Source organism: Phacochoerus africanus, chromosome 14, assembly GCF_016906955.1.
Source record: "Phacochoerus africanus isolate WHEZ1 chromosome 14, ROS_Pafr_v1, whole genome shotgun sequence".
In the NCBI taxonomy this organism is placed as follows: Eukaryota; Metazoa; Chordata; class Mammalia; order Artiodactyla; family Suidae; genus Phacochoerus; species Phacochoerus africanus.
Genome location: NC_062557.1, coordinates 33,764,614 through 33,788,698, shown reverse-complemented (window position 1 = coordinate 33,788,698; position 24,085 = coordinate 33,764,614). Strand labels below are relative to the sequence as shown.

Below are 24,085 nucleotides of genomic sequence, written 5' to 3'. Positions count from 1 at the left end.
TTTTCAAGAGAATTAAACTACTCATTACATTTATCATGAACTTAAATTCTTCCACATACCAAGATCTATTTCTGGATTATTTTTTTTGTACCACTTATTAACTTGACTCTTTCTATACCCTTGCCCCACCGATGAGAATAAGGTGAATTAGAGTAAGTCTTACTATTCAGTATTACAGATAACTTTTATTATCTTTTTTAATACTTTTATTGCTATCTGGGGATTATTTATTCTCTTATATAACTTGATGATTTATTTAAACAATGAGCAATTCTGTGAGGATTTTTAGAATTGTGTTTTATTTTTTATTTTTATTCTTTCTGATGGGCAAGAAACAGATTTATTAAGATAGGACACTTGTGAGAGACGCAAGCAGGCAGGCATGGAATCTCTGCCCTAAGGATCTGGTGGGCTACAGTTTTATCTTTAGAATTGTGTTTTAAATATAGTATATATAAAATTTGAGAGCATTGATGTTTTATGATTAGCTCTATTCATTTAAGAATGTGAGATCGTTTGATTTTTCAGATATTATTTAAAGTTTTAAATGATATTTTAAATTTGCTTATTATAGATCATATGCTTTTCTTACATAATTTATCTCTAAATATTTTTTTCCTATTTTCAATATCAAGCACTTATTAGAAGTTAAATTGATTTTTGTATATTTAACTTGTATCCAGCCAACTTATCAAAGTTTTACACCAATTTCAGCCGAAATTGTTCTGTGTCTTTTAAAAAACTGGAATATCTTGAAATTTCTAGGACTGTAGTCATCGTCTTTTCCTCCTAATGTTTACATGATTTATTTTATTACTTCATTGCTTTCTCTAGAAGCTCTAAGATAAAATTAAATATTAATAGTGATACAGCACCTTTATAAATGTCTTAATTTAATTGAAATAGGTTTTGTGTTTTACTGCTCAGGATAATTGCTATTGGGTTTGGTAAATAGTCTCTATTATATTGTTATGTAATTGTTTCTGTTTCAGCTTTCCCGGGTTTGATTAGAAATAGCTGCTATATTTGAAAATACTTTGTGGGCACCTACTGTTGTGATCATAATTTTTTTCTCGTTTAGTTTGCCAGTATAATAGGTTATGTTGATCGATTTCCTGATGTTGAACTATCTTGCAATCTTGAAATAAATCCTACTTGGTCATATTATATTACATCCTTGAAACATTGCTGGATTCTCTTTGCTAAGATCATATTGAGAATTTTTGCATTTCCAGCTCATGAGTCTGTAGATGTATCTTTTTGTCTTATTTCTATATTGGGTTTTGACATCAAAGCTATGTTAACTTTACAAAACAGTAGGGCTTTCCTTATTTTTCTATCATCTTAAATAATTTAAATAGCATTGAAATTATCAGTTAGGGAAAACTCATTTGTAAACCCATTTGTACCTTGCCCATATTTCAATATTAGATCTTTAATTACTTTTTCAATATCTTTTGTGGTAGTCAGTTTATTCTGATTTTGTACACCTCACCAGTTTCAGAAATGGTCTGATTCCTTGAAATTTTTAGATGTGTTGCCATTAAGTATTAATTCTTTTCTCTCTGTTAGTTGTGGTTGTCGCCTTCCTGTTCCTTAGAGTGTTTATTTTTGCTCTTTCCTTTCTTATTCAGGGTGATTTTTCTATTTTATTAGTGTTTGGAAAAATCCACCTTTTTTGGATTTATTTATCCCTTCTATGACTTTATTGTTTTCTATTTTACAGCTTTCAGCCTCTATCAGCTGCATCCTTCTGGTACACTTTTCCACCGAAGGCCTTTAAAGCCATGCATTTCCCTCTGTGTACAACTTCTGCTGTATGTTATAGGTTCACGTGTAATGTGTGCTTTCTGTTGCTTTCTAGACAGTTTGCATATTCTTTAATTTTCCTCTTGGATCTAAGCATGTATAGAGTTGTGTTTCTTAATTTCTGTGCAATTATAATGTTTATAGCCACACTTTAATTGTCCTTAAATGGGTTATGATAATGAAATATAGACTACAAAACTGCTACTTATTTAAGCTGATTCATAGTAGTATTAATATTATGTAATCACCAATGATTACAAATTAACAATAATTATTATTTGGCCAAGTATTGACTTTTGTATGTTTTGATTGATTTTTAGTGCTTCTGGTAATGGAGGCATGGGATTTATCACCACTATATTATAAAAGAGTCATTTGTCATTACAGAATATTCTGTTGTGTGCAATTCTTACCCCTTTTTTTTGTTTGCATTTGCCTATTTTCTCTTTGCCACCCCTTTGTTTTTAGCTTTTTTTTTTTTTTTTTGTCTTTTTACCATTTCTTGGGCCGCTCCCGCGGCATATGGGATGTTCCCAGGCTAGGGGTCTAATCAGAGCTATAGCTGCCAGCCTACGCCAGAGCCACAGCAACGTGGGATCCGAGCCGAGTCTGAGACCTACACCACAGCTCACGGCAACGCCGGATCCTTAACCCACTAAGCAAGGGCAGTGGGTTAACCACAACCTCATGGTTCCTAGTCGGATTCGTTAACCACTGCGCCACGACAGGAACTCCCTGTTTTTTTTTTTTTTCTTTTTAGTGAGTTTTTAGATCAGTTTCCGCAACAGCACATACCCAGGTTTTGCTTTTCTAAATACATCTGACTGTTTTGTGAAGGTAGAAAAGTCAATCCATTCTCATTTATTTGATAATGATGGATTCCCTGATCAAATTCCTTACTTTGCTTATGATGCTTACATTTATCTTAACATTGTGGTTCCTCCTTTTTCCAAGTTTTTGCTGATTTTTTCTATTATATTTCTTATTCTTTTTGCTTTTTAGGGCCACACCCTCAGCACATGGAGGTTCCCTGACTAGGGGTTGAATTGGAGCTGTAGTCGCCAACCTACACCACAGCCACAGCAATGCAGGATCCTTAACCCACTGAGCGAGGCCAGGGATCGAACCCACAACCTCATGGTTTCTAGTCGGATTTGTTTCCACTGCACCACGATGGGGACTCCTTATTCTATTTTTTAAAATTCTATACCTTACTTTGCTTGTTATGCTTATATTTACCTTCACATTGTCATTTCTCCTTTTTCCTTGTCTGAATTTTTGATGATTTGTTTTCTATTCTCCTTTTTTTTTTTCTTTTTAGGGCTGCATCTGTGACATATGGAAGTTCCCAGGCTAGGGGTTGAACCAGAGATGCAGCTGCAGTCTACACCACGGCCACAGCAACACCAGATCTGAGCTGCGTGTCTGTGACCTACACCGCAGCTTCCAGCAATGCTGGATCCTTAACTCACTGAATGAGGCCAGGGATTGAACCCTTGTCCTCATGGATATTAGTCGGGTTTTTAACCTGCAGAGCCACAACGGGCACCCCTCTGTTCTATATTTTTACTATTTCTCTCTGCAAACTTGATTTTCTCTGTGCTGGATAATTTTCTGCCTCTTTGGGGTACATTTCATTGGCTCAGATGGGCACTTAGAGGCCCCTCCTCCACCCCCAAGCAGCCACACTCAACCTTGATCTGATACTTGTCTCCAGGCTTGAATCCGGGAGCAGGATGTCCTGCGTTCTCAATTTTGTCATTCATCGGTAGTAGGACTATAGTCAAACTCCCTGCCCTTCTTCTTCTTCTTTTTTTTTTTTCTGTCTTTTTGCCATTTCTAGGGCCGCTCCCGAGGCATATGGAGGTTCCCAGGCTAGGGGTCTAATCAGAGCTGTAGCCGCAGCCCTACACCGGCGCCACAGCAACACGGGATCTGAGCCGTGTCTGCGACCTACACCACAGCTCACGGCCATGCCGGATCCTTCACCCACTGAGCAAGGCCAGGGATCGAACCCACAACCTCATGGTTCCCAGTCGGATTCGTTAACCACTGCGCCACGACAGGAACTCCTCCCTGCCCTTCTTGAACATGAAAACATAAGACAGGCACAGTTGGTGCTCCTGTTCCTCACTCTCTCCTTAGGCTTCTGGGCTGGGTTTGGGCCTCGACTTTCTCAGATCTGAGCAATCAAGAAGAAGCGGTGGAGAACAGGACGCTTTTCTTATCTTTGGCTTACGCCTCTGGGAATTTCCGGTACCTGTCAAATTCTCCCTGGCCTTTCATTTCTATGGGACAACAGAGGTTATACTTTCTCCTCTCATCCACAAGGTAACGAGACACTGCAGCGGGATGATGCTTTGCTCTGTGGACACCTGAGAGGTTCACCCAATTCTCCTGTCTCCAGACTTAGATTAAAGAGAGACTCCTCCACCTTTTTCTTTTCACACTTGGTGCGGGAGAAATGCCTGTATGATAAAGCGGAAGAAGCAAGAGTCAGGAACTTGCAGGAGGGACCCAAGAAGGACACGCCCTGGGGACTATGGCTTTCCCCGGAGGCTTGAGGAAGCGGCTACAAGGACACTCACAGGCCAACTCTGCACGCCTGGCACACCAGCGTAAAGCCAAGCAATTCCTCTGGTTCCGATCACGCCTAGCCGGCTACCGCGACCACTGGCTCTTGGGACTTGGCCTCAAGGAACTGTGTCTCAAAATTCTTTTGTATTCTCTCAACTATCGGATAGAGAAGGTGGGAAGTATCATTGATTACTACTGTTACACCTTTAATTCGGGGAGTCTCCAAAATTCTTTCCATGAAGCAAAACTCTGAACTCCTTGAGGATAAAAGCCAGGGTCCTCAGAGCCCTTCAGACCCCTGGGATGTGGTTCGTTGCTGTCTCCCGCAAAGATGAGCGGAGGCCACCCACCCACCCCAAAAGCCACTTAACTCCTTCTGCACTCTTCCACCATCCGGGTTCTGCCATCTCTTGGGACCACGATGCTTATTTCCTGCCTACTCACTGGTTCTGCGGTGCGCTCTGCCTGCTATCCCACCCTCGTGCTCTCTGATTGCTTCATAAAAATAGTGCCACAAGCTCCCTGGGGACAGAAAAAAGGGCTTCTGCGCTGGGGGCCCTGCAACCAGTTTTTTTTTTTTTTTTTTTTTTGCCTTTTCTAGGGCCGCACCCGCGGCATATGGAGGTTCTCAGGCTAGGGGTCCAATCGGAACTGTTGCTGCTGGCCTATGCCAGAACCACAGCAACGCGGGATCCCAGCCACATCTGCAACCTACACCACAGCTCACAGCAACGCCGGATCCTTAACCCACTGAGCAAGGCCAGGGATCGAACCCGCCACCTCATGGTTCCCCGTCGGATTCGTTAACCACTGAGCCACGATGGGAACTCCTGCGACCAGTATTCTTGCTAAGGAGGCAGGTGTGACCCTCCCCCGGCCACACAACAGCTCCCCCGACTCCGCCCTCTTCCACACACCAAAGAACAGCAAACGACTCTGTTCAAAACAGTTTATTTTATTTTATTTTTTTTTGTCAGACAAACACATTGATTTCTGGACCACAGTAGAGGATGGAAACCTTTCACAAACTTATTTATTTGAAAATACAAATATAAAATTATACTTTCCACATCTGGGATGTGAGAGACTGCCATCCACATAGTAATTTTTTTACAACAGGGCTTTAAGAAAGCCACACACAAAGACCTGAAAGATGCTTGAGATATATATATATATAGATACATATATATGTATATATATAAAAAAAATACTCACTACCAAAGTTGTCATCAGTTTCATACTAAAGTATAAAAGTAAGGGTGAGGTCAGCCACAGTGCTAGGGAAAGTTTTATTTAGATACATTTATGTCCACATGAAACGCTTCGACTTGCATCCTATTACATATGGAATTCCGAGTTTACGATACACCATGAACGGCAGATTGGCTAGCCCACGCTACTCGAGAGGACACTCACAGATGCCACACAGGATGGTACAGTATGTACAGAATACAGGAGCAGAGAGCCTTCGGGAAGGCTCTGGAACTTCTGTCTCTCAGTCCCCATCCCCCTCTCCCGCACGCCCCTGCCTCCTGGAAATGAACTCTCGTCTGTGACAATACATTCTGTGGATTTGATAGCCAAGTGTTTGGATTACAGTTGCTTCCCCAGAGGGGTGGGTTGTGTTTATATATCTTTGTTTTAGTTTGCTTACTTTTTTTTTTTTTTTTGGTTAAGAAAAAAAAAAAAAGAAAGAAAAAGAAAACAAACATATTACAGTATTAAAGTATTGCTTAACATACAGCGTCTCCTTTGTGTAGTGTCTGTGCTCAGGATGGGGCTGAGCGGACTTCTGCTTCTTTTCTGCTTAGGGTGAGGGAAAGGGAGCCCCCCCAGGGTCTCTCTTCCAGGTGCTTGTCTGCATGTGTCCCTCTGCTCCCCTCATTCCCCTACCCCATCCCCTTCAGCCTTCCTTGGAAGATAGCCTGGCTTGTGAAGCACATTCAAGAAAGAAAAAAATCCTTTCCTCCCCCCGCCCCCCGCGACCCCCCCCTCAGCCTCCCTCTGTCCCTGCGTGCCACTTCCAACCGATAAAGAGAAGTATGAGTTAGTGTTTCTTTTGTAAACAATTTCATATGCAATATAATACAGAAAGCATGGCTGACCTTCAATAAAAAATGTAGTAAACTATATTGCTTTATTCTCGATTATGCTGCAGTGAGTGAATGGCAGAATGAAGCAGTGTGGTGATGGTGGTGGCTAAGTCCCTAGCCCTCGTTTGCACTAAAGATCAAAATAGGTTTGGTTTTGCTATTTGGAACCAAGAAAAAAAAAAATTTTTTTTTTCCAAAATCCCCAAATGAAAAAGAACAGGAGAAAAAAAAAAAAAAACCAAGAAAGAAAAAAAAACAAAACGGAAAACAAAAACTGAACACCTTTCAGGTCATTAGAACCAACACTTACCCAATGATTTTTATACTAGTCTAGCAAGATGTGTGTAACATTCACTGGCTGTGAATTGCTGTGCAGTAAAACATTAAATTGACAGCAATAGAGCCATGCTACCTTAAAGTCCAAGCTACAAGTTCAAATTAAGATGAAGGTCATGAAGGAGAGAAACACAAAGGCCTGTTGGGGCTTCGTTTGAGTCAAGCCAATGAGCGACGGGGACAGAGAGCGAGGCTGTTTGGTTTTCCCAATGGGTGTGAGGAAGGCCACAGACCAGGTGTGCAGACGCTCCTGGAGAGGAGACCCCAAGACTCGGTCATCCCCTGTCAGCTCCCCGTCCAGGTAGAACCAGGAACAGGTCCAGGAGCTAATGCCACTCCCTCTCCTCTTCGTGGGGGAGGAGAGGCGTTTGGGGACCCCAGGCAGATGGATCTAGAAGCCGGAACGTCCCTGCCCCCCTGGTGGCTGTTTTATGATCCCCGGGAAAAGCCATCAGCCACAAGGGTGCGTCCCCCAGGGAAGGCGGAAGGTGGCTCCCGTCTTCGCCATTGAGCTTAACGGAAACAAAGACAAGGCCGAACATCAGTGCGAAAAGAATTTACAAAAATCTTTCGAAATGGACTTCTAGATGAGTGGGGGCGACTAACGTGAACCGTAACCTAGGTAGCCACATGAAAACATATCAGATTTCCACGAGATTTGTGCTATGGGCTACTGGGTCTCTTCAAAAGGTATTATAAACATCTAAAACATATTCACACAGATTATCAATTTCTTCTGAGCATTCTTAAAAAAATATTTTTTTTCTCTTAGTAAAATCATTTTAATATACCATGCCTCCCTCTTTTAAAAAATAAATTAAAAAAATCCAGTTTTGCATATCTAGCGTTAGCATTTAAGGTAGTATGGCACACCCCTTCGCAGGTGGGAGGGGGGGTGGGAATCTAGAAAACGCCGTAGAGTCTGCCGGCATTTGAACATCGTGAGACCTTGGGTTAGTTGAAACCACGTCAGATCAGCAAAAAAAAAAAAAAAAAAAAAAGAAAGAAAAAAAAAGAAATTAAACCTTGAAATTGACAAAAAAAAAATTCAAAGGAAAAAACTGCCCCCAAAATTATGAGCATTTTTTTTTCATAAATAAGAGAAAGTTCTATCCTTACTGGTCCTAAATCTGAATAACTATGTCTAATTTTTTTAAACCTTAATTACGTTATACCTATCAATATGTACTAGAAGAAAGAGGAGAAAAAAAGTGACTACACTAGTACCAGGACAGCACGCTTACAAGATAGCCATTTTATACATTATTAACAGACAATGATCAACAAAGAGTCTTCTATGAGGTGACGGGGGATGCAGAGAAAGGAAGGGTAGGACAGTACATCACCAACATGGACAAAATAGTAATTAAATTCCCTAGTCTAGACACTGAATTTCTGGGAATTTATTGTCTCTTTTTTTTTCTTTGTTTTTTTTGTTTTTTTTTTTAAATAAAACTTCTATTTTGTTATTTTATTCCTTGAACGAGTTTTGATATTTTAAAAGCGCCCAGCATTTTCACGTGGTTGTTTGGAACTACAATAAGAAAGAAAGAAAAATGAAAAGAACCCTCGCCAAACAACCTACCATTTTATTGCAAAAACAAAGAACATGATTTAAAAAAAAAAAATGTTGTCGCTGTTTAACTAGAATGGAGAAAAAGGCTTTTTTTCTTTCTTTCTGAGTTAGCATTTTGGAGCCTTTTGCTTGAAGATGCTTTTGCCCTACCATGTCTGTGAATGTCTACATTTAGTCTACTTGGTTAGTAAAATTTATAAAAATAGGAGTGCAGCAGCTCTTTATAATAAATGTCGCATTCAGTGTCTCATACTGGCTGTGCCTTAAGTACCAAATTTATAAACGTAACAATTTAAAAAATATTAATAAAACGTCGATATCACATTTTAAAAAAGAAAAAAAATATATATCCACACTACAGTATGTTTTAATGCCATCTATTGACTTGTACTTCTATAGTTGCTGTTGCCGACCTATTACCAATATTAAAAAAAAGTTAAATTAAAAAATATCCTTCATCATAAGTATCTTTCCCCAACTGAGGACCATATATTATAACAGCCAAATGTCAAACATGTGCAAACAGGAAACTGTCAGTTTTTCCCACCAGTCACAGTGCAGCGATGTTTATACTTTTTATTTTTTAAAATTCTGTGTACATCTACAATAAATTAAAAAAAAATTCTTTCATAGCCTCTCTGGTGATACTTGCAGCACTGAGGTATTAAAAAAAATATATATAAACCAAAAGGTTGCTTTCCTAATTGGTAAATAGAAAGTGAATGGAGAAAAGGTGTCGTTAATGCAGGCTTATTTGCTCCTGGCCCACAGGTCCCCGGGGCTGGGGGTGGCTGGGGGTGGGGGGGCAGGGGGAGAAGAGAGGCCAAGTGTCCTAGGGACCTTTGGAGGTGCTGAAATGATTGGACAATAGAAAATGATCAAATCTTTAAAAATTAAGACTGAAAAAGAATGTCCCCCCACCCCTCCCCACCCAAGCCAAACCGGTGTGCTTTGAAACTTTAAATATGTTAAATATTAAAATTGTAGCTTTGTTTTTAAAAAACGTCTTGGGAAAAGCAGTTTTTTCATCTTTTAAATAAAAACCTAACTAGACGGTAACGTCGGAAGCTGTGCACAGACGGAGGTTAATATGCTGGTATGACACTAATACAGTTCTTAGGTCTATCACACAGACAAGAGAAGTTAAACAGTGTTCTAACTTTTCCCAGGGTCGGCCAGGCAGCCGGGGTCCTTCCGTCTCAGCGACTGACTCGGTTGCTTTGTTCCTTCCCCTCCTCCTTCCAACAGAGCATCAACCTGCCTGGGACCGACTCCCTCACAAAAATAGTTTTGCTTCTCTCTTTCTTAATAGTTTGTATGTAAGTTAATGGAATTGTATTTACAACATTTCTTTTTTTAGAAGTCACAATTGCAAAAAACCTTATAATATCACCTCTTTCAACAGAAAAAAAGCACTTATAGAAAAGGAGGACCCTCCAAACACGGTCGTCCTTACCTTATTGCCGAAAATAGATATACTCAGGTTAACAAAGAGACATCACAAAAGAAGAACCGCTAGAGAGTCTGTTAATTAGCCTACGACATCGCGCTTCTCCTACAACGCAAAGTAGAAAATGTATGCCCACCTCCCGCTCCACGCTTCACGACCTCGCTTCTGTGTGTGTGCTCAGGTTCCACCTGAAAATTCATACAGTCTCAGAATTGGTACCAAAATAGTGAGAGTAATATTACCATCTCGGCATCCTTTAAAAGTGAGAACAGAATTAAAACAAGCCACACCAAAAAAAAAAAAAATTTTTTTTAAGAAAAAAAAATACCTTAAGATAACAAGTATACTATGGTTAGCTTTGAACTAGATATTAAAGCTCTACGACTACTGGACTAAGTCAAAATCACTACCAAATGTGATTCAAAGAGATTTCAAAGGAGAAGGGGTAAGAGAGAAGAGGAAGGGAAACCATCAAGAAAAACAAAACAAAACAAAAACCCAAAATCATGGGATATATATACACATTTAAAAGCTGTCGTCTTATATTACAGCAGATTCGCGAGATGATGAGATGTAGTCCGCCCTCGATCCGAAGTGAGCCATCTCTGGTTGGGATGGGGAGTGAGGCTGGTGGGGGAACAGGTGTCTGGTGACATCACCTAAACAAAGGGCCACTCAGAAACTTCGCCCAGTCTTGCCTGGACATCCAGGTATGCTCTGCAGGGGAGGGGCCCGGAGGAAAACATGAGGTGGGGGAGGGAGAAGAGAGAAGAAATGTCAGGCAAACACACGGCTGACTCCAACTTTTTAACAAGCGCTTACAAAGTATGACTACGGGGGCAGAGGGGGGGGGTGGCTTTTGCAAATGGCCAGGCTAAGCGCTTCCTGGGGCCACAGCCTTGAGCTGCGACATCTGAGCCACACCTGATGCTTGGGGAGGGGGCAGCCCGGCTACTCATTCTGTTGGCTTGCTGGTGGGCGGATCTGCTACAGGGCTGCGGACTCCCCGAGGGGATGGCAGGAAATGGGGTCATGCTGAGTTTTCAGCGGAACCAGTAAACTGCACCGGTGGTGCTTTCTCTGGTTCACCTTCTTTCCTACCCGCCCCCCACTCCGGCCCCCGCCAAGCTAAACGTTTAGAAAAAACCTCTGCTGTTCTGAGATACCCATCAGTGGCTCTCAATAATGCACCTTTCTGCTAAAAAAAATCCATAGGACATCCCAAAGACTCAAGGTCAGGACACGTCTAGAAACATACACAACAAATACCCAGCTCTGGTTCTGGGAAATAAAAGCAGGCTCAGTATTCACAGACTTGCTAACTGAGTTCTCTGGAAGTGACAGTGAGCCTGGGCCCCACCTTTGTGGATGGCGCAAAATGACCAAGGATCACCACTGTCGGGGATAAAGTACAGGCTTTGGTGCGGCCGGGGGACTCAACTGGCCCGCTTGATCATTTTGGGGGGCGGGAGTGGTGACCTCCACTCTTGTCTATTCCATCCTTCTGAGTCCTAAGGTAAAGCTGGAGGAGGGAGGCTGGGCTGGGCGCAGCCTCGCTCCCTCCCTCCACCACCCCCTCCGGGAAACGCTGCCCAGGTCTTCGAGGGTGTGGGGCCCCACACTACCCTCCGGTTCCAGGGTCCAGTGCCTGGCCTTCGGGGGATCTGCTTCACTGGGTGGTTGTTTAATCCCCTCCTCCACTGGCTCCCCAAAGGGCTGCAGCCACCTTCCGACCCCTCATTTCTTGGGGGTATCAGCCCACCGTGCTCTCAGAGGAACCTGCCTTCACCCTGGGGCCCCCTCATTAGTCGTGAGTAGCTCTCCTTCAAACTGTTAGTGGCCTCTGGCTCCGGCCAGCAACGGCTGGGTCAGTGCTGGAAGGGAAGTGGAGGCGAGGGGTGGGGAGAATTCACACACGGGGTTTATTGGGTTAAGAGAGGCAGTGGCGTTAGTCCAGGTGATTTCTAAGCAGCGATATTAGAGAAATTCGAGAGGGGCACGGAGCTCAGCTCCACCTGCTTCTCCAGCGGGGCTCACCCTACAGAGTCCTGGCTGGCTCAGGGGGGCAAGGGGCAACCCTCTACAAGAGACGGGGGTCCTACTGGCTGCAAACCAACGAGGCAAAGCCATCTCCGGTCTTGCTTCTCCTACATCCCAACTCCCAGAGCCGACGGTGCTCAGGCACCAGCTGTGATTTTTATGAGCGTCCGGGACCCCTCCCCGGGCCTCAGCTGACATCGTCCCTCTTCCCACGTTTCAAAGCCCCAAAGTTGCTAACACGAGTCAGGTCTGGCTTTCACAAGAGAACTCCCCTCCCTTTTTGGTGCCCACGCTTCCTGAGAAGGATGGCTACTCATTACCAAATGCCAACAGGCAAGAGGTTCCCTCGCTGACTGCCCCCAACCTCCCCTCTCCTCCACTCCACCCCTCCCAGAGCCCCATCGAAGTGATTTAAAAAAATGTTTAATTAACTTGAGCTCAGTTTAAAAGGTTAGGAAACTGGCAGGGATCCAAATCCGGGTAACGCAGGTGATGTCGTTAATTTAATTTGCTTCTCGTGCCGTAATCTGGATAATGACTCCGTGGTTACTGGCAAAAAAATGTTTTCTTTTCACTAAAAGACGGAGTCTGGCTGTTTGGACTGCAGGAACTCCATTGGCTGAGCCCAGCGAGCGCTGGGGGAGCTGAAAGGGCCCAGCAACCCACAAGGCCAGCTCACAGGAGCCTGGGGGCACCCCCCCACCCCAGACCCCAGGCAGGGCAGAAGCCCAGCATTTCCCTGCCTCTGTCCGCCTGGGACGGGCACAGCACAAGATCTCCTTCCAGTTTCCCACACTCTTGATTGTATTTCAAGACAGAGAAAGATGAGGGGTGGGGATGAGCAAGAAAAGGAATCAAAAGAATCAAAGGAAAAAAAAAAAAAAGACAAGGGGAAAAAAAAGGAGGGTCATGATTTAAGCTGGAGGAGGGATAAGAGATTAAAAGGACGGGATTTTTTTTTTTTTTGCCCCCGCCCCCCTGAAAAGCGGTCCAGAAAGAGGAGGGAAAGATGTTGACGTGAGGAGACCAGGGCCCGTGCGTACGTGCATGCCCAGTGCATACAGGTACGGACACGCCCGGCGGGCGGAGACACGTGGCAGAGAAGGTAATACCTCAGAGTGAGATGGCAACGAAAGCACCTGCTCAATGGTATCCATTTGTAAAGGCCGTTGCAATCAAAGGTCCCTAAAATTGCACAATTGTTAAGGTCATCAGCACGCTATACATGGGAACAGATTGTCATATTCTGGGAAAAGGAAATTATTTCTAGGACTAGACTGTGGTTGCCAGCATGAATATGTAATTCTGAGACACCGTGCCAGGAGGGGCCGGGATGACATCCTCCCGCCCCCGATTCCCCACCCCCAGCCTGTCTGCTCACCCAGGGGAAAATTGAGAGCCAGATTCATGGGAGTTGGTGGGTGATGGGAAAGGGGTGGGGCTCATGCCTAAAAGGATGGGCACTGGAGCCCTGAGCCCTGGAGGGCAAAGATGACAGTGTCTCTGTCCACACTCCCAAAGGAAGGAAGCCCCGTGCAGGCCAAAGGTGGTTTTTTGCAGAGACTATTGCAGCATCCAGGTCAGAGAGCTAGGTTTTCCTGGACGAACAGGGTCTGTGTTTCTGGGTGCCGACCGTGGAAATGAGCTGAGTTCTACGCCTGGTGATCCACGGTCTCTCAAACTGAGGCAGCTCTAAGCTGAATACTGCTGCTCTGGATTTGGTACTGCCGCTGATCCAAAGGGACGTAACTTATCAAACTACTGCCTTAAGTGATACTGGCTTGGGAATGGAATTGAACAAGGATCCGGACTGCACAGGCCAGGGATGGCAGAAGTGTGTGTGTGCGTGTATGTGTATTTGAAGGTGTGAAAGTGTGTGTGCATGCATGAGTGTGCAAATGTGTGTGTGCATGGGGGTGGGGGGAGCTTCCAGTGCTGGGGGCAGGGACTGGGTGCCCCGGTGCCCAGACCGTAGGCACTTCCTCTTTTCTCCCCAGCGCAGCCCCGGAGCTAAGGCTCTCCCGACAGGGATGGGACCTGGGACAGCAGACACTCCCATCTTCGCTCAAAATCCAGCTGCCTCCAAGATGGTGAGGTTGGCCGATTTTCTGTTTCCCAAATGGAAGGGGCAGCGAGCGAGCGGGCTCAGGCACATTCATGCTCACACACACCGCGAGGGGGGAAGAACAATACAATCTGAAAACAGCATGCACATCTGTTAAGCAAATTTCCATCGCCTGGATTAGTCAGATTATAGAACCACAGAGCATTACAAATATCAAATGCATCTGGCCTCCAGGGGCGGGCGCAGCTAAAGAACGCAAATGGGAACTTACTTGGAACCTGGAAACCGTAAGAAACATTAGCAGAGCAAACCCCCTGGGACAGGGCTTGCACCCCCATGCTACGTCCCAGGCCTCAGTGCTGCCACTGGGCCTTAGGTGGGGGACTCTACCGACTCAGGCTGCTACCCTGGGGGGGCGGGGCCATACCTCCGAGGTCCCTGCCCGCATCAGTCTCCAGAAGGCTGGGATCAAGGAAGGGGCTGATGCTGAGGATCGGCTAGGTGCCAGAAGCTGATATATCCTGTTTCCATGAATTCTCGCACAGTCTTTCTAACGTGATGGAGGGGTAATCTGCACTTGACCTGCCCACGCCCCCTCCACTCATCCCATGGCCACACACCGTGCCTGGCCCACGGGTGCTCAGGAAACATCTAAACCGAGAAGCTTCAGCCCCACGTGGTTGACAGGATGCGGGTGGGGTCCCGGGGCCCTCGCCTGGCCGCCCACCCTTGGGCTTTCCTGGCACCCCCGCCCCCATGGGCCACAGGAGATGGGCAGGTTGGAGGAGGCAGGAGGGCTGGGACAGGAAGGTACTTACAGCTATGCCGTGGCCGAAGCCCGAGCCCGGCTGTGGGCTGGCCGCACTTATGTAATTCCCCACTCCGGAGTCCTGGCTGGCAGGGCCATAGAGATCGGCGACAGGTCCTGGGCTGTTGGCCCCCGGGAAGCCTCCGGGCCGCGCGGGGTTGGAGCCTGCCGGGGAAGCGGGCGCGCCAAAATTCGGTTGAGCACTGTAGCTATTCAGGACTGGTGTGCAGAGAATAGAGCTGGGTATGAGGCCAGAAGCCAGGCATGCACCGGTCATTACAAGCCAAACACTCGAGAAAAACAGCTGAGGCCCAACTTCTAACACTCAACCAAGGCCATGCGAAAACATCAGCAGGGACTCAAGAATACTCAGCCCAGGCTACTACTAAGAAGCTCGGAGCTCCAAAAATATAGAGAATAAAAAAACAATCATTCAACACACTACGGCAACCAACCGGAGGTGCTTCACTGCCCACTGAATTATCACAATAGAAATAGATAGATAAATATATATATATATATGGAAGAGAGAGAGAGAAAGAGAGGTGTTTTTTTTTTTTTTCACATCTGAATTGATGCTCATGCAGTCTTGTCTAGATCTGGGCACGTTGAGACAGCATTCACATCCCATGCAAACTACAAAGGAACTAGTTTTAGACTACACATTGTGTTAATATTGATATTAAAACATGACAGGAAACAAAGCAATTTGTGTCCAGGAAGGAAAAAAAAAAATCTTTGGGGAGGGGATTTTTGATCTTTTTGTTTGTTTGTTTCAACTTTTTCTTTTGTGTTTGTTTTTTGGATCCATTAAATGACAAATTAAAAAAAAAAAAAAAGCCCAAAAAGATCTTCATTCTTCAGCCCCTCCCCCAACCCCTTCCCCCCTCTCCCCCTCCCCGGCCCCACTGGCTACTCCCTCCCTTTCCAACCCTCCCATTTTCATCCCTGTATGAAAGCCGTCAATACTGAACGTGGTCGGAGGATGGGATATGTCATGGAAAATCTGGGCATCTTAACATAACCGTAATGAGGGTGGCAGAGGGTTCCCTTTTCGGGGTGGAGAGCAGGGGATGGAGGGAGGGGGATGGGGTGGGAATGGCAAATCTGGAGGCTCTGGGGCCGAAGCTGGGTGAATGCCAATGATTCTACAGGACACCCACACACTCACCTCCTGCAGTAGAAGGAAAGGGGGGATTTAAACTTTTTTTCCTTTTGTTTAAAAAAAAGACAAAGAAGTACATGAATTCAGAGCATACTGACTGAACCAATTGATCACTAAAGCATATCTGCCCGAAATGCCTGCTTTTGGTTAGTTATCTTCAGATATCAACTCTGGACGAAGCAAAAGAGCGAGGAAGGTACCTTTGCTACAGAGAGATGGGACTTCACGCCCACAGACCCCGGGGGGGTGCTGGTGGGGAGCGGGCAGGGGGAGGAGAGACTGCGTGGGGCTCCCTCCCTTAGCCTCCCCCAAATTCTATCATTTCTTCCCCAGGGAGGGCCACACAGCCTGTCAACCAGGTCAACGGTGTCTTATCTTCATTCCCCCTTCGTAGCTTAATCTTTTTCTTTTTCAAAATGGAAAAAAGAATTTTTTTTTAATTGCAAAAGTACGCTCTCATTGATTTTTTTTTTTTTTGGCCGCACCTGCGGCATGTGGAAGTTCCTGGGGCCAGAGAGCAAACCCAAGCCACAGCTGCGACCTGTGCCACAGCTGTGGCAACCCCTGCTCCTTAACCTGCTGCACCACACAGGAACTTCCTTTATCACGGACTTTTAAAGCTCGAGGTGAGTCTGGGACTGGCCAATTCCGGGCTACAGCTAACCCATCTCACAAAGAACCAGACAATCTGGGTTCCACACGTTTCCATGGCTCTCAGGGGCTGCTTCCTCCTGCCTGCCTCAGCATTTCTTGGGGGCCGACGGGAAAAACATCTGCAGCTCCACTCTGGGCCATGGCCTTGCCCCGGGAGCCTGCGGTTACCCCCCCCCCGGCCCCCCACTTCTAGGGGGGCTTGAGAGCCAGAGGAGGATTGATTTTTACCCACTTGGTCACTGGCACAGGAAGAGTTTGATGATGCTCCCCAGCCAGACAGGTGGAGACGGACCTGGGATGCAGAGATGCAAAGGAGACCCAAGCCAAGCTGGGCCTCAGCAGAGAAGAGGCAAAAGCTCAGGACACCCTCTGGGGCGGGAGGCCCCAAGATCAGGCCCCTTGGAAATGCTGCTGAGAAAGGAAGAAACTGGCCGATGGAAAGAACAGGTTGAAGAGAAAAAAAAAAAATTACAGCAGCTTAGAGCAAGTTCAATGGCTGATGTGCACTGGCAGACAGAGGGGACAGAATTTTTGAATAGAGAAGATTAAACTTGCAGATAACATTTGGCCCTTCTCACTCGTGGAGGCAAATATCAAGCTGAGATATTCAGAAGGCCGTATTATCTGGGTCTCACACACTCTTTTTCCGCCGGGCTGGGGAAAATGGAGAGAGCTCAGAGTGGACTCCTGACTCACCCAGACAGCTGACCCCACTCCTATACCAAGGAACCAACAAAGTAACTAGCCAGCTCTGTTTCAAGGTTAAGAGCAGGGATGTGGCTGGGCAGTGGGGGGGGGGGTGCGCGCCGTGGATATGACTTTTTGACCTCTCTCTCCTCTGGCCAGATGAGCATCCGGGACATGACGGGCAGGCCCATCTATCTAGAAGCCAGGGAGAAGGGAGGTTTCCTTCTTGGCTCCTTCCAGCAGGGGGACAGCCACCCAGAGACTAATCTTATCAGCAGAGGCTGCCTGGAGATAGGAGGCTGCAGGGCCGTGGAAGGATGCTTCCTGGAGACATGCCCCTCTGGAGGCTGAGAAGCTCATCCCTGGCTACCCCTCCTGGTCCTATGTGCCCAGGCCTGCGGCTTGATAGGTGGCCTAAAGGGAATTTCACAGCAAGCAGCTCTTCCTAGGCCCACATCGCCCCTCTGTGCTCAGTCTTCTTCCAACAAATGACACCAGAATTACCACAGAGAAGCACTGGATTAAAAAGCAGCTCTTAAACCCCACATCCCATCGGATCACACACTTGCCTTCCTAATGCCCAAACCCCAGCTTGGAGTCACCCTGCAGACATTCCCCGGCCAGGGACAAAAGAATGGGCCATGGGTTCCCGCCGAGGGTGCAGGTGGCAGGCAGGAAGCACGGGTTCCGGGCTGGTCCTTTTCCTCTAGGCTTCTGGACAGTGGAATCTGCACCCTCAAGGGCTGAGGGTTGAAGGCATGGCGGAGCCAGGCCTCTGGGCTCCTCAGTGAACAATTCCCTTTTGTCCTGCGTGGAAGACGCAGGCTCCAGAAAGCATGTCAACCAGCCAAGGAGGTTGCCCACGCATCTCGGGGAAGGCTCAAGCCAGCAAGCGGTTCTGCTGCTTGCGGGGTGGGGCAGGGGGCACCATTAGCAGGCCAGCGTGTGCTGGGCTGTTCCTGTCTCTGGCAGTGGGAAGGCATTAGGGACAAAGCGATGTTCTTTTGGGAAATGCACACTGTACACTGGCTGGCTACACTGGCAAGGGAGTCATTTGAGGAGTCCCGGCCCTTTAAGCTGCAACGAGCTGTGAGAAACGAACTCGGAGGCTTTGACCTGCGGTGCTTTCTGGGCCAGTCGCCCTCAGTCAATTCTCAATGGTCAGTCTTCTTGCAGGTGGTGGCCTCCAGGCTCATGCGGAGGGGCCAGAAATGTCCCAAAGACCAGGGTTGGGTCGGGAAGAGGGGATGAGACATCATTCTTTTCATTTTTTTCTTTTCTTGTCAGGGCCACCCCTGTGGCATATGGAAATTTCCAGGCTAGAGGTCGAATTGGAGCTGCAGCTGCCAGCCTACACCACAGCCAAGCAACGCTGGATCTAAGCCGCATCTGTGACCTACGCCACAGCTTGCAGCAACGCCAGATCCTTAACCCACTAAGCGAGGCCTGGGATCGAACCCTCATCCTCATGGATAACAGTCAGGTTCATAACCCACCTGAGCCACAATGGGAACTCTGGGATGGGACATCATTCTTCATGGGCAAGGTTGCCTGTCTACTGTTCTGCCAGGGTGTGTGCATGGGTGGGTGGGTGGGGTCTCAGTACATGTTGCTGAAGAAACAAACAATGCTGAGATTTACAAGTTGGACATCCTAACTCTTGTCCTGGAAGAGTACAGTGTCTTGCAAACACCCTGGCATTTCTGCAGCAGAAGCTGTGAGCTGGGTAAGTACCCTGGGGCAAGCCCTGTGCCCAGCTGCAGTTTGGGGACTTGCTGTGGGGAGCAGGGTCACTTCTCCATTGGCTGCTCTGGGCAGCATCCACAGCAGTGGTTGAATCCTGGGAAGGTGCCTCTTCACCCCTGCCCCTGCCCCCAGCCCCAGCATCCTCTGGGCTTTCTGGGCAGCAAGTATGTTGGGGAGGCAGATATGGTGCAGAGGAAGGGAGCACTGGACTTGGAGTCAGAAGACCTGAGCATGACCCCGGCCCTGACCTACCCACCTGAGTATCAGCCTCTCACCTGCCCGAGTCCTCCTTTGCAACATGTGAGTGCTGCCTGCCCTACCCAGCCTGATGCCCTGTGGGCTGTGGTGAGGATTCAATAGAGGAAGCCCTCTGCAGCTTGCCAGGTATAAAACAAATGCACCTATTTTTGAGATAGTTGTGTATGCAGAGCCCAACAAGGCAGGTACCACAGGCAGATTTAGGAAAACTGGATATAGGAGAGCACAGTTCATTGGCCAAACAAATCAGGAAGTGATTCACAAGGGAGCTATTTCATCCACCTGCTGCATTTAATCATCCAGGACCTGAGGAAAGGATGCTGGGGAAGAGGGGGCAGGAAAGCAAGGACACTAAATCTCACGAGGCCAGCAAGGGGAAACACGCTCAAATTAAAGTTGGAGGCATTCTGCATCGGATAAAAGGAGGAACTTCCTTGTCCATCAAAGGCATACAACGCCTTGATGGGCTGCCCCAGGAAAGCCATCCCAGAGATGTTAACAAAGACCTGTCCTGCAGGCTTAGAACCTCAGCTGCAGGGGCTGGACCCAAAGCTTGTGGGCACCTCAGCAAACCCAGGCAGGGATGTCTGCCTTCTGCCAGGAACACAGTCTGCATGTAGGCAGAAGGGGCTGGGCTGGGAGCAGCATTTGCCACTGAGGGTGAGGAAGTCGTGGCAGATGGCAGTGAGGATCAGGACAGCCTCCCCGTGGGTCTAGGAGGGGAATGTATGATCCCAGAGTGGTGCTGCTAAACCTGGGGCAGGAAGTTGGAGCTCAGGACTCGGGGTGTGTGGGGGGGAACCCCTGGGAGGGCTCTAAGGCCTGCAAATTAGATTAGTACTGATCCAGAGAAAGAACTGTTCACAGAGTCCTTTCCAGATGAGCTCAGCTCCCACATCGGGGACAAGCCAAGGGCCTGCCAAGTCCCAGCCTCAGATCCGGGTCCTGGTTTGGTTAAGTCTCCCATTTGGCCAAAGGGCAGGGCCAGCCCTTAAGACACATTTAGTCATCTGCTTGGTGAATTACGCTGCCGCTGGGTTTAAGCTCAGGCAGGAGGTCTTCTGGCCTCCAGCCCTTGTCCGGGACAGTCTGTTCTGCTCAGATCAAGGCAAATGCATTAGTGGTCCAGTGTCCTCACCCAGCCCAACTCAGAAGGTGGCATGCGGCCCAAAAGAACGTGGTTTGCCCGCGTCAGGGCCAAGGGAGGGGGGGAGTTTGGGCTAATGGGGGTCACGGCCCCATTCCCAACCCATGAAGCCATGGGATATTCTTTGAGGGCAGGGCTATGGTAATGCATCACGCTAGATTTTAGGGGTTTTTCTTTGTTTGAGAGAATTTAAAGAAATTGACTGAAAAAAGGAATGGGTAGAGGGCCTGTGGTGATAGGCTGATGCTAGAGAAAAAAAGGGGCCAGAGCCACTGCCCCTCCAACACTCACCTCTCCCTTCCCCTTGTCTATACCCTGCTTCTATCCACATGGATTAAAACTCCCCGGCAGAGACTGTCTCGCACGTCAGCAAGGACACCTCATGGCTGCGGGGTGCACAGAAGGAGGGGCCTCTCAGGGTTCTCATGGGATCCCACGTTTTCCAGAGGAAGAGCCACCTGCTCGATGCCCCTGAAACACGGGGGCTGGGGGGGGGCAGTGGGGGGTTCCTCGGACGTTGGATCCATAATGCTGGGGGGCTGTCAAAAGCAGAGACCTGCCTAGATCCCTCTGAACAGCCAGCCTCTCCCTGGTCGGAGGCCCTGAGGAATGGCAGCCAGGCAGCCAAGGCCTTCCTGGAAAGGAAGCTGGGGACCCCAATCTGCAGTTTCACTGACCTCTGGAAGCCTTGCCCATGGTCAAGGGGGAAGGTCCGCCTGAAAAAATAAACCTGCTTCTTTTTTTTTTTTTTGGTCTTTTTGCCTTTTCTAGGGCCGCTCCCATGGCACATGGAGGTTCCCAGGCTAGGGGTCTAATTGGAGCTGTAGCCTCCGGCCTACGCCAGAGCCACAGCAACATAGGATCCAAGCCATGTCTGCGACCTCCACCACAGCTCACGGCAACGCCAGATCCTTAACCCAATGGGCAAGGCCAGGGATCGAACCCGCCACCTCACGGTTCCTAGTCGGATTCGTTAACCACTGAGCCACGACGAGAACTCCTCTTTTCTTTTTTTTTTTAATTTTGTTTTACGGTCACCCCCATGGCATGTAGGAGTTCCCAGGATAGGGGTCGAATCGGAGCTGCAGCAGCCTACATCACAGCCACAGCAACACCAGATCCTTAACCCACTGAAAGAGGCCAGGGATCAAACCTGAGTCCTCAGCATTACTAGTCAGGTTCATTACTGCTGAGCCACGATGGGAAATCCCAAACCCGCTTCTTATAACGGAAGGAGAAATACTCTACTGTGAATGATCACAGCTCATTGCCGGCAGAGCAAGCTGGAAATCAGACTCCAGCAGTCTGGAGTCCCAGGGATCCTGGATCGAGCTTTCCACCGAGAGCATTGCCGGAGGGTGGGAGAGACAGCTCGAGAGGGCCAGCAGCTATATTGAACCTGAGAACACTGTAGGAGGACACACTAAATTAAAATCCAATCAGTTCAGGAACGATCGATTTTATATTCAACCTTTTTTTGGGGAAAGCTCTGCTGAAATTCAAGCAATTTCAGAAGGCAAGGAGAAGACTTGCTTTAAAACTGGGGGAGCACTGGGAGTTCCCATTGTGGCACAGCGGAAACAAATCCGACTAGGAACCATGAGGTTGCGGGTTCGATCCCTGGCCTCACTCTAAGGACCCACCGTTGCTGTGAGCTGTGGTGTATGTAGGTTGTAGATGCGGCTCGGATCCTGCGTTGCTGTGGCTGTGGTGCAGGCTGGCGGCTACAGCTCCCATTTGACCCCTAGCCTGGGAACCTCCACATGCCGTGAGTGTGGCCCTAAAAAGAGAAAAACAAAACAAAACAAAACAAAAACTGGGGGAGCATCGAGATGGCAATGGGATGGGATTTCTTTCTCCCTGTCTCCATCTACAGACAAATATATCACTGACAGGGACAAACTCAGCCTGGTATCAACAAGTCTTGACACATCCAGAGATGCCTGGCTCATCTTAAATACTGCACAGGACACATGGAGAGATCGGCTCATTCACGGGGCTGATGGGGAGTCAGTGTCACAAATGCTCCCAGTGTCAGCTTCGGGGGGCGGCAGGGGGGGGCGCACTCATAAGACTGCGGTTTCTGCTTGTTGGCTCCACACCTAACCCGCCTCAGACCGCAGTGGTCAGGGCAGGTGTCTGCTGCTGAGTGTGGGCATAACTGGCATGGGGGGATTGATGGACTTGAGACTATCTGACTTACGAACTGGGACGTGTTATTCTGGAGATGGTCTCAGCTTCTGGTCAAATCACATCTCCTAGGAGTTGACTTGACTGCTGGCCGGCTCCAAATCCCTTGCCTCCTGGGTCCCCAGGGAACCACCCCTCAGATCCGTGTGAGGAGACAGCCTCACGCTGAACCGACCTGGCCCAGGAGAGCTTTGTGGCTGGTACTTTATGTTGCTGTATAACCTCAACAGAAAATAGCTCATTCTCTTTCCATCCTTATTTTATGATTTTTTTTTTAAATGGATGCACTCGTGGCATATGGAAGTTCCCAGGCCAGGGACTGAATCTGAGTCACAGCTGCGACCTCTGCTGCAGATGCAGCAACAATGGATTCTTAACCCACTGTGCCACAGCAGGAATGCCAATGCTTTTTTTTTTTTTTAATTAAAAAAATTTTTTTTTGGTTTTTAGGGCCACGCCTGTGGCATATGTAGCCTCCCAGGCTAGGAGTCAAATCAGAGCTACAGCTGCCGGCCTACACCACAGCCACAGCAACCCTGGATCCGAGCTGTGTCTGTGACCTACATCACGGCTCACAGCGATGCCAGATCCTTAACCCACTAAGCAAGGCCAGGGATCGAACCTGCATCCTCATGGTTACTAGTCAGGTTTGTTTCCGCTGTGCCACAACGGGAACTCCTCCAATGCTTTTCTATTATCAGCCCTGATTTGGGTGTGGGTATGTCTCTTCCTCACAAAGGACCAGGCCAGGTTGGTGGGGAAGGTGGGAAGGTGGGGTGGGGGGGGAGGGTAAACGGCTGCCATCTGCTCATGGGCTGAATCTGCAAGGGGGATGGAGGAGCCTTGAGGGGGCCTGGACCCGGAGGCCAAAGAAATCAGGCTTTTGTCCTGAGGGCAAAGAAGGAACTGCCTGGAGCCACCGCCAGGTTCTCATTTCTCCCAGACCCCAGAGGCCTTGGACTGATCTTGTCTGCGTGTTCTCAGGAAGGAGAGGGAGAGGGGCCCCAGGGGAGGAAAGGCCATGATGTGAGTCCTTGGGGCCTATGTGGCGCCTGCTCTGCCAGGGTGAACTGTCTGCCCGGCTGCAACAGCTTCCAAACCGAGGAAGGGATCACAGCAGTCGCCCCAGCTCAGGCTGCAAGTGCGGAATGCAAGGTGGCGAGCCTGATCCCCCAGGGATGCCGACGTGTGTGTCAACAGCCCCTCTACCACGCTTCGAGGGTATGGAAAGTCAACCCCGGAGGCAAATGTTTCTGGTTTGGCTGAAGCGAGGCGGTGTTTTCACCCTCACATCCTGCTGCCTCTTCCCTCAATGAACTAGTTTTTAGACTCCAGGCCTTCAGAGGTTAGAAGACTCAGCAGAAGCCCCCCCGCCCCCCGGCACCCAGGCATGAAATGTTGCACTGAGCTGACCCGCAGCCCGGGGGCAGGGGCTGCTGCCTCCATCACCACTTGCTGGGCAGGGGTGGGAGGTGTCCCTGTGG

The 24,085-nt window shown here is 48.0% G+C and overlaps 1 protein-coding gene across 2 annotated transcripts in view; it reads right to left on the bottom strand.

Moving 5' to 3' along the window:
• Positions 1 to 5,325: 5,325 nt before the first annotated feature.
• Positions 5,326 to 24,085, bottom strand: part of MSI2 (musashi RNA binding protein 2) — a 441,294-nt gene continuing 422,534 nt past the window's right edge. The window contains exons 12-14 of one of the 2 annotated variants that reach the window (XM_047758358.1): positions 14,765 to 14,973; positions 12,994 to 13,066; positions 5,326 to 10,558 (exon numbers count right to left, since the gene is read on the bottom strand). In XM_047758358.1, the coding sequence (XP_047614314.1) occupies positions 13,025 to 13,066; positions 14,765 to 14,973 (251 nt within the window). In that variant the 3' untranslated portion in view covers positions 5,326 to 10,558; positions 12,994 to 13,024. The remainder of the gene's footprint in view (positions 10,559 to 12,993; positions 13,067 to 14,764; positions 14,974 to 24,085) is intronic. The other variant, XM_047758359.1, reaches the window with a different exon arrangement.